Source organism: Taurulus bubalis (genome assembly GCF_910589615.1).
Source record: "Taurulus bubalis genome assembly, chromosome: 1".
NCBI lineage: Eukaryota > Metazoa > Chordata > Actinopteri > Perciformes > Cottidae > Taurulus > Taurulus bubalis.
This window is the reverse complement of record NC_136589.1, coordinates 27,312,770-27,323,190: the sequence shown is the minus strand read 5'-3', so window position 1 is coordinate 27,323,190 and position 10,421 is coordinate 27,312,770. Positions and strand designations below refer to the sequence as shown.

At 41.9% G+C, this 10,421-nt stretch overlaps 1 protein-coding gene across 5 annotated transcripts; it reads right to left on the bottom strand.

Annotated features, from left to right (window-relative positions):
* Positions 1–3,274: 3,274 nt before the first annotated feature.
* On the bottom strand, positions 3,275–10,167 carry fubp1 (far upstream element (FUSE) binding protein 1). 5 transcript variants are annotated; one of them, XM_079222552.1, is made up of 20 exons: positions 10,068–10,167; positions 9,492–9,615; positions 8,613–8,648; positions 8,402–8,438; positions 8,263–8,309; positions 8,106–8,177; positions 7,949–8,006; positions 7,668–7,830; positions 7,482–7,580; positions 7,205–7,345; positions 7,005–7,107; positions 6,494–6,760; positions 6,162–6,322; positions 5,918–6,069; positions 5,751–5,827; positions 5,485–5,610; positions 5,103–5,177; positions 4,600–4,662; positions 3,861–4,021; positions 3,275–3,781 (listed from the first exon to the last, which is right to left on the bottom strand). In XM_079222552.1, exons 1-20 carry the CDS (start codon positions 10,158–10,160, stop codon positions 3,758–3,760), a joined length of 2,079 nt encoding a protein of 692 aa, XP_079078678.1. In that variant the 5' UTR covers positions 10,161–10,167; the 3' UTR covers positions 3,275–3,757. The 5 variants fall into 5 exon arrangements, with proteins under 5 accessions (XP_079078678.1, XP_079078679.1, XP_079078680.1 ...); XM_079222553.1 differs by having other exon boundaries at positions 3,275–3,625; XM_079222554.1 differs by having other exon boundaries at positions 9,525–9,615.
* Between the last annotated feature and the right edge of the window lie 254 nt (positions 10,168–10,421).

Genomic DNA, 10,421 nt, shown 5'->3' with positions numbered 1-10,421 from the left:
TTTAATGAGTTACTGGTCATGCCTCCTAATTTGAGGCTCCAACAGTCCGTCATCAAGTTCATCGAGTCTTTTTAGGTTTGAAATTCGTCAGTTTCCATAGACATGTTTCCTGTTTCATCTGTATCAACTCGCTGGCTCCAGGCTTCTTGTATGGGTATATTTGTTGGTTGTCTTGTTTTAAACACTGTTTTGAACTTCACCATGGGTTCCAATAACTTGTGCCGTATAAATGATTGAGAATTGTTGGTTGCTACTTTGTCGAACTACAGTGATAAATCTAACTGACTGCAAGAGCCTCATTAAACAGGATGTGTCCACTTTTCTTTGATTGTAATTGCATTATGACGAGTCTTCTCAGCCAAATGTGACTAAGATGGTTGTCAACAGAGGGAAGACAAAAAAAATTCAGGGTTCACAATTAGTTTCATTTTAAATAAAGCAATTAAGTACTGGTTTGTTGTATCTTTCCTTTTAAGTCCTATATTAACTTCTGCTTTTCGCCACAATGTAAAATAAAAGTGAATGAGGCCAGTTCATTTGTTACAACTTTAATGAACATAGCAACATTTCAAAAGTCATATCAGTTGATTCATTAAGCAAAAAAAACAATATATTTGATAATATACACAAACACATGAAACCTTTTGTTTACCTCTAAGACATGCTCCTTGTTTTGTCTTCTACACCCCCACGAACTCTGTGTTGAAACACTGAGCATCTCACATGTACAGAAAGAACAGCCTCAAAACAAACAGTGACCCTTTAAACAACAGCGAAAAGTGATTTTAAACTGACAACCCCCCCCCCTCAATTTTTACTGCCAATAAAAACAGTGCATGTTATTTAAAGTATATCACTTCCTGTCCTCATCCAACTTTCTAAAGAACATTGCTATGGACTAAAGGTTATTGAATGAATTCAAGCGGCAGAAGAAACCATCATACAACTCACTATGGCATCATGGATTTTAGAAAACAGTTAATCCGAGCTGAAAAACATTTATCTGACCAACACTTTGCAATCACAGAATTTAAATGTCATTGCGTTGCTGCTTTACCTTATGACTGGAGCTCTTGAACGGTCTACGTTCAGCAGTGGGGATTGACTCAAAGGATTCCTCGTTTTGGGACAAACTACGACAGCGCCTGATTCTAAGACCTAAGCTCGCAGCGTCCTCCAACACTGTGAGCAAGAAGTGAAGGCAGCAGCGTTTCAATAGGAGATTTGCACTGCACTTCAAGGCAGATTCACACCACGACAGATTATAAAATTGTAAAAAAAAAGATCATGTATTTCAAAGTGGGATCTAGCGGTTGAGCACATTGCTAACTTCTGGCTACAGGTTTGCGCGGCATGTAGTGTTGATGTACCAGCGACATAATTATCTAAAGCATCGACACACTGTCAGACTTACCCGGATGAAACAATAAGGCTATCAAATATTAAGCACATACGACAACATTTCCTGTGAGCCTATGCAACAACTTTCTGGGTAAAGTCCCTTTTTTGAAAAGTCAAACTTCATTTAACAAAAGTCATACAGCTTATATCATGCAGTTCATTCATGAAAGCAGATCATCTTAAAAGGGCTGTTCACACTAGATAAATCCTGGACATTTCTTCACAACTAAGCATAAATGCATTGAGGCATGTTAAAGACACAGGTATGCATTTCTTTGCATGTAAATTGGTCATGTCACTAGACAGAAGAAACACTGTTTTCCTTAGGTTTCGCTTACCTGTGTTATTGCAGCAGAACCTAAGGTGCAAGGTCTGGGACGACACTGCAAAGATCAGATATATTGCACTGTTTGCCATCAGTGAACAATGCTTAAAATTAACAGCCTTTCACAACAGTGCTCATTGATAAAAATGTCATAATCAATACTGAAGTCAGAAGCACTTCCACTACTACCATTCCACATGCTCATATAGGACATTCAAGTAATAGCAGAAACCTAAGCATGCTACACTTGAGTTATGCAGTAGGGCTTTTCTAAGCAATATGTTGCAATAAATGGCATTTCAAAAAAACATGACAGTCAACTAGATAATGGCACTTAGCAGATCAGGTATTCAAAACGCAAATAACCACATGGGCATCCTTAAAACAGTTCCTACCAAGAAGTGCTCACATTCAAACCCCCAGTTCAGAAATCCAACTGGCACTGAAATGCTACCAACACAAATATTCTAACAAGCTACAAAGAATCAGACGGTAAAGATTCAAAATCTGAATGTTGTGGGGTCAAACACGGGCAAATATGTCTCAGAAACATGTGGTACAAGAATCCAAAGTACTATTCCTCTCCTCAGAACATTTCATACTTACCAAGAGACCAAGGGAAAATGGCAAAATTTGACAAATACTACATCTTTTGCAGTTTATAAAGCATCAAAAAAGACGATTCTCTCAAAGTCAGTCACAGTTTTGTACTTACAGTATAGGAGGGCTCAACTGATGGATGAAGACTGCTTAGCCACCCCCGACCCTACAAGATCTATGTTCTTATATTGGATAAACACTAACAGAATGGGGACAGCAAAACGATTTTTGCAATGTTTTTATATTAAAAAAACATTTTTTTTTTTTAAAACACAAATTTATACATGTGAGTTAGTTTGCACTTTGAAATGGGCAAGACAAACTTTTCAATGCATTCGATACAATGACAATTTACCTGACTGTCCTGGAAAAAGAACAGCACAAAAAAATATATATATATATAACACTAAAAATATGCAGCATTTCTTGCAACCACGTTTCTGAGGAACATGTTAGAAAAATACGTGCTTACCGCTTTTCTAAACTTGCCTGTGGAGGAGGAAGTGTCTATATCAAGGCAATATACAATGCATACTAACGCAACAATGTCAGCAAACCAGACAAAATTAAGAGGCGTACCGCAGCAACGCAGTTAATGCATGAATTACGGTACATATATACCAGTCGACTTTCTTATGAACAAACATCTGTCTACGGCTGAAGTCAGAGAGCAAAGTCAGGAAACAGAAGTTTAAATAAATGTCTATCAACAAGGACGTTTGTTTGTCTGAATCACTCGGGATCATTGCACGCACAAAACATATCTAAAAGCCTTATAGACAGTTGGAGAGAGACAGGACAGCACAACTTTGAGTTAACCAGTTTTGGACAATTAAACCCACATGGCCTGTGTTTTTTTTTTTTTTTTACTTTTCCCCCGTAAAACAAAAACATACAGAAATTCCTCTTAACCCTTTTGGTTTAAAACCACCTCAACTTACCAACACAGGAGGTTTCAGTTTGTTTTATTGCAAAAACACAACAGGCAATAGCATTTAAAAACTGAGATGATTTACATGGTAATGTCTACAGTTTAATAAACATGAGTTCTAACCACATTTAATGTAGATACAGGGCTGGAATGACCATATGTATATTACCTCACTAAAAACAAAGCATTTACAAGAAAAAACAAAAAAAAGGAGGACGTGTTCGCCGGGTAATCTGCCATCTATGTGAAACACTTTCAAACCAAGGAAATTTAAGATCTTCATCAAGGCGTCTGCATCCAAACATTTAACAAAGGATTTTGTTTCGACAATGTAGCATTTACTTTATGTCCACTTCACATTACTGGCCCTGTGCAGAAGAAATACATAGAAGATACATTGCATGTTAACAGCGGAAACAGTAGACTCAGCTTTCCAAAACAAAAAGCTAAAAACCTTTTTTTAGGGAGGAAATTGTTTTGGTTAAGTGTGTGAAGCTGCTTCAGTCACTGGAGTCCTGTAAAACCTGAGGAAGGAAGACGGTTAAGGCACAAAATAATTGAGTATTCAGAGGATGTGCAGGGCAGATTCTTATCGGGGTGTACCTGAGGGGCTTGTGGTGCTGCACCCATCGCCTGAGGGTTGGCTGTGCCGTAGTAAGCAGCCTGCTGGCGGTAGTACTCTGCCCAGGCAGCGCTGTAGTCTGGCTGGCCGCCAGGCTGGGAGGCAGCAGCTGCTGCTGCTGTGGCCTGAGGGGCTGCTTGACCTGAAAAGGTAAATTAAGACCAAACTATTGGAACCGCATGCATCCTGATACCACGAACACATTTACATCACAGTTACAAGTCTTATGTAAGAAGGTGAACGAACCCACCACCACTTTCTTTGGGTGGCGGGACAGAAAACCTCTGCCTTTCTCTTGGGCAGCTGAGAGAGCAGCCACTCAACTGCAGAGGGCTGCTAGGAACACAGCCACCCATCAACATTGAATACATTCATCTCAGAGCTAGAGGCCAAATCTGACGTGACTAACTTGTTTATCTAGTTTGACTGGAAAGAGCGAATCACAGTTTCTTCATTTCTATATATAAACATCTCTATAAAAGACCAGGATCACACTTGACTCCTAAACAGTTTAGTGCACACACAAAATGTGTCTCATGTGAGCTTTCTTAACTAACAAATGCACAAACAATGTAGAGTTCAATGTTTACACCACCTTCATTTTAATTTCATGCATCTGGTAGTTGCACAAACAAAGTTTAAATTAAAACTTTACAGTAAAGTAAAATAGTCAATGAGGTAAGTGTGATCTGTTTGATTTCAGCTAACAGGAGTACCAACCTTGTTTCTTATAATACTCCTCCCAGGCTTTTGTGTAGTCCTGAGGTTGTTGACTCTGTTGACCTGCAAAGACAAGGGAAAATGTGTCAATGCATCAAAATGTAAAAAATAATAATCAAAAATTGTATCCTACATGGCTTATATCCATGAGCAACAAATCAATCAAACATCATTACTTAGTTCCGTAGCAGTGACAGTCATGGCACATGGAAAAGCCCTAGCATCAGAGCTGATAAAACCCTAATTTAGTCTTGAAAATAAGCTACACTAAGCTCATAAAAAGGTGGTTCTGTGTCGACAGCTCAGTCCTGTAGATAGTCAAGTGTTGCAGTCTAAACAGCACAGGCATCAAATGTCAAACCAAGTGGAGGCACACTGGAAACACCCCACAGCAGGCCAGCAGTACTGTCAAATACCCAGGCCTGAAAAAGCTGATAGAACGCCCCGCCGCTGTTGAAACTGTCTTGTGTTAATAGGTGTACACTGAAACTATGTTCGTATACCCGTTTTCTTGTAATATTCCTCCCAGGCCTCGGAGTAATCTGCCTGTCCACTCTGACCTGCAGCCTGTGGGTCACCTGTTAAAAAAAACGGTAACTTGTAATTAGTTAATTTTCCCCCGCAGTTTGTCCTCCACCTGCCTGGGTTGGGTCTGTCAGATTAAAGATGGTGGAGGAAAACTTTGCTGTGCCTAGGGTAATGTTTAATTGCAGATGCTCTGCAAAATGTGGAACCAAACCAACTTGTTTCCTGTGTGACACCAGGATGTGAGCACAGAACTCTAAAGTAAAGCTTGAAGTCTACACTGCTCTACTCTCGCCTCAACTGCCTCTGCGTCTCCATCTGCGTGCACATATACCGCTAATCGAGAAACACTTCAGTCACCTTGGCCGTTGGATTGAGTGGTGCCAGGAGCTCCACTTGTCGGGGTCATGGGAGCCTGCGGCTGCTGGCTGTACTGAGCGTAGTAGGCTGCCCACGCAGCTGCGTTGGCATCAGCTGCTGCTTTATCTAAACAAAGCAAACAGGTTGTTACAAAACAACGATTACGATAAACAGTATGAACATAAAGTTGGCACTTTTCATTATATAAACTGATATTGAACTGAGTTATTAACATTAAGTGAAGTGTGTGTCAACTGATGACTCACTTGGATCAGGTTGTCCCTGTTGCCAGTGTGGGTAGCCATTGCCCCATCCCTGAGGCTGGTACTGTGCCGGTGGACCACTGATTCAAGAAAAGATAAATAACCACTAACTTTCCACACCGTATCTAAAATATCCTTGATCTTTAATGTCAAATGGCAGCTGTACTTACTGTGGACCTGGAGGTCCCTGGTTGTATGGTCCAGGGTTGTATGGACCCATGGGAGCCCCGGGGGGCCCAGGTGGTCCAGGAGGACCATGTGGACCTGGACCTCCGTGTGGACCTGGACCTCCGTGTGGGCCACCCATTGGTGTGACGGGTCCCTTTAAAACAAAGAAACAGATCCTGGTCAGTCAACAAGCTTATAATGAAAAAAAAAAAAAAGAGGACATTATCGAACTCTGAAGTGTCTCACCCCAATTTTCTCCTCCACTAGCTGCCTGGCGTAGTCGATTTGTTGAGGGGAGCCCCGGACTGTGAACATTTTGATATTGGGATCCGCGTTGGGTGGAGGATTCCTCTGCAGCTCGATCCGGGCTCCAGACTGCTGGCTGATGCCCTTGATTGTCTCACCACCTAAATAGTTTAGAAATAAATATTAATAACAACCAATAGTGTGTATAATAATACGGAGGGGGCTTTCCACTGGTGAAAAGCCAAGCATGTTTTAATGTGCATTTACCAGTTGTGGTAAATTACTTTTTTTTTACATACAATTTATGCACTCAGCGTAACTTATTAACTTGCCTTTTCCAATGATAAGGCCAGTCTTCATGGTTGGGACAGTGAAGGTAAACTCCTGTAGGCCACCAGGGGGGCCCATGTTCCAGTTGCCCTGCCCGCGACCACGACCTCTGCCGCCTCCGCCTCCTCCACCACCACCACCACCACCATGCCCTGGAGGCCCGCCGGCCTGGACACTCCGCAGCAGGTCGGAAATGATTTCGGCTGCGTGCTGAGCTTGGTCAGGGGGACCCATGATCTGTGCTATTCTTTCTGGTGTGCTGCCGTCATCTTGGAAGAGAAAATATGGTGGTTAGAAACTATCTATACATAATTTATGTTGTTGGGATTTAACTTCATTGTCTACCATAGTGCTATAGTCTTGTGTTCAAGTCTCAGACAAATTGTGGTTGGGGTTATACATCAGCTTCTCAGCGTGGTGCATTAGTTTCATCACTGACCATACACATGTCTTGGCTTTTGGCCATAGTTGTTACTCAGTTCCTCTCATGTATGAGCAGTCTTCATCACTCACCTGGTTTAAACTGAATCCTGACGCCTGTGTCGTTCTGTATTTTCTTGATCATTTCTCCATTTCTGCCAATAACAATTCCCACTGCAAACCGAGGTACAGGAACCTAAATGATAACAGCAAATAAAACAAAAATGTCCAGATACCGATTCAACCCCTCAGCTGCAAATTGAGAAATGAGACAATTGATTACAAACACTCACATCTAAGCTGTCTCCTCCTCCTCCACCGTGGTCTCCTCCTCCTCCACTGTTCCCACCTCCTCCAACACGTGAACCATACTCGCCCCTCTGCTCCCTGAAGCCTTGATCTCTGATCAGCTCCATCACCATCTCTTTGGCTTGCTGAGGAGAAAAGAGTGTAATTAGAGCACTACTCCACTAGTTCCATGAATAAAAACCAGCGGTAACTCGTATTGTAAAAAAAGTTTCGAAATTCCATAATATTGGCAGTATAACACTCACACGAGCAAGGACCCACCTGAACTTTAAAAGGCTCTCCTGAAATGCGGAGTGGCTTGTCAGCACCTGTGTTTTGGGGTCCGTCTTGGATCATGACCATCTTCACACCAGCTCTTTCCTGCAAGGTAGAATCAGAGCGCGTCTTTGTCAAATGCGTTTGAACGACACCATCACCCGACTACTCAAGCTCTAACTGGACACTCACCTGAAGGCTTTTGATGGTTTCTCCACCCTTCCCAATGACAAGTCCGGCTTTAGAGGCAGGGACCATAATCTCCTGGACAGTCATTCCCGGGCCGTCGTTGTGGTTGAATGCTGGAGCTGGACGCCCCTTATCAACAATCTCTGTTAGTAGCCTCTTTGCATTCCTGAGGGGGGAAATATTTGTCGTCATGACTGAAATCCCTAACATGGACCCAAGAAATAAAGTACTTTAAAACTAAGATTTTCCCTAAAGAGGACCTTTAAATGGAAAGGTCAACTTACTGGATAGATTCCGGTCCTCCTGTTAATGTCACCGACCTATCTGGCATTCCTCCACTGTCTACAACACATAGACATAGATGTTAATAATAACATCCCAACAACAACACTTTCCTCGTATTACATAAATCCACAATATCTAGAACGGATCTGAACGTACCAGGCGCAATCTGTATCTTACATCCAGACTCTTGCTGCAGACGTGATATTTGTTCTCCTCCTCTTCCAATAACTAGAATAAGAAAGGGTGAGTTACATCCCAGTAGTCAATATCAACAACACCAGACAGCTCTTTCTATTGTTTAAAAACTACTTACTGAATCCGACCATTCCATCTGGAACCTTGAATTCCTCTGATATTGACCTGAGAATAACAGAACAAAGCATTGTTAAATCAATGCTTTGTAATTAATGACTAATGACTATTTTTCACAAAACTATAGCTCAAGTATCTACCTTGAGGGACCACCCATTCCTGCCATTGCTGAAAAGGCTGAAAAATGAGAATTTACACCTCATTAGGGGAACAAATATACAACACATTTAAGTTTAACACATGCAACACAGTACCAATTCATGCTAATTTTTGGGCCAATTACTTTGGGTTGGGAATCATCACAACAGCCACATACATAACTAACTACAGCTACGTCATCAGGTCACTTACCGTCATTTGTAGCCACTTTCTTCGTCTCTGGTTGGTCTGTGACAACATGACATAATAACCAGTATAAGTATCTATCGTTATACCCACCATTACATTAAGAGTGTTTTTCAATTGGTAAAGGGCGTACAGCCTGAAATGTAAATGGTTATGGCAAAGAACAAAGGCCTGCATAGCCACCACACACAGAGCTGGAATACACCCTCAATTGCCTGTTAAAGCCAATGCCGTCCAATTAAACAATAAATCATACCTCCCTGACTATATGCTTAGTCTTTGTTGAAACTGATATTTTTAGACCCTGTAGTTTGTGGTCCTGTGTAATAATATTAAGTTTCACTTAACATTTCAGCCCCATGCATGTCAGATTTACTGCAGGATTGTTGTATTAAATGTAATTACCATTTCCCAATTAACTTGAAACTGTGCGTACACACACGTTTTTATATCTCATCATATACTTCACACTTGACTGCTCTTACAAAGTGAAACAGGAATCAATAATGATGTAACCTGCTTAGAAAGTATAACCCCCACCCCCCTCAGCTCTTTAACTCTTGTATCTTGCTACCAAATATTGCATTGCCAGGCACTGATATGAAACAGCTGTGAGGACAGATAGTGAAAATACAACTCTCAAATCATGCAATATCTATCATACTGCATTGGCTAAAATGGCAAACATTAATAACACAAAACAATTGTCCATGTGGTTAGAAGGAGTAAAATACACGATGTTAGACTACAGTAATGCACATCAACAAATACATGTCACGGTAGAATTCATTGTCATTTCTAGGCAAATACAATTTAGTAGCAGCTAAAACACACAGGCAAGCATTAACTATCAAGTCTTGCATTGAATCGATTTGAGCCACTGACCGATATTCAGGTTAGGCATGGGAAAATACCCACCAGCGTCCTCCAGGGGCCTTTTCTGGCCCCCGTAGCCGAATTCGTTAGTCGGGGGTGCCGCAGGGCCATCGCCACCGATCTTCGCTGCGATCTGAAAACACAAAGTAAACACAGAGATAAAACATATCAAGACTATGTGTCTGCTGTTGGTGTGGGATGTGGATGCTCGCTCGCTCGCTCTGGCTGCGGCCTTCACTAGCTGCTGGGTTTTTTTTCTCGACTTCTGTCCGGAAGTCTGAGCCAACAAAGGAAAGCGAGAACTTCCACTTAAACTAACCCATAATCGTAGATGTTATTAACACACACGCGGCTTGTGTTTAGAAGAACAGATTATGTTAATTTCATTAAACGTGTACATTCATCTTAGATCGCTTTTATAACGCATCTGTTGTGCCTTGTGGCGCGACATAAGCTAATCGTCGTTAGCTTAGCACAGGCCGCCGCGCTGTCCTACGTGACAAGAAAAAAAGCGGCATTAACTCATCTTTTTGCCCACGACTTCGACAATATTTACACACCAACTTGATTGCGTGGTCTTCTTACCTGTCGTGCTCTCTGGAGAGCGTCTTTAAAAGCGTCGTTCATTCCGGCGCCGTTGTTAGAGGACGGAGGCGCCACGCTGCTGTAGTCAGCCATATCTGGTGCTCTTCTCCTCTCGGCGCCACAAGATGGCCGGTTACATTCACGGGAAGTGGCCAGGAAAACTCGCGGTTACACGTAGTCTCGCGATAACGACCATTCTTGTTTTGTTCCCTTTCTTGGGGGGGGGTCCATTTTGGCCCAAACGTGACTGTTTTCGTTTGGCCTAATTTACGGGTGAAAAAGGAAGATGTCTGACCCCTGTTATGAAATAACATTTTATTGTACAGCTCGCATTTCAACACATTTGCACAGGGC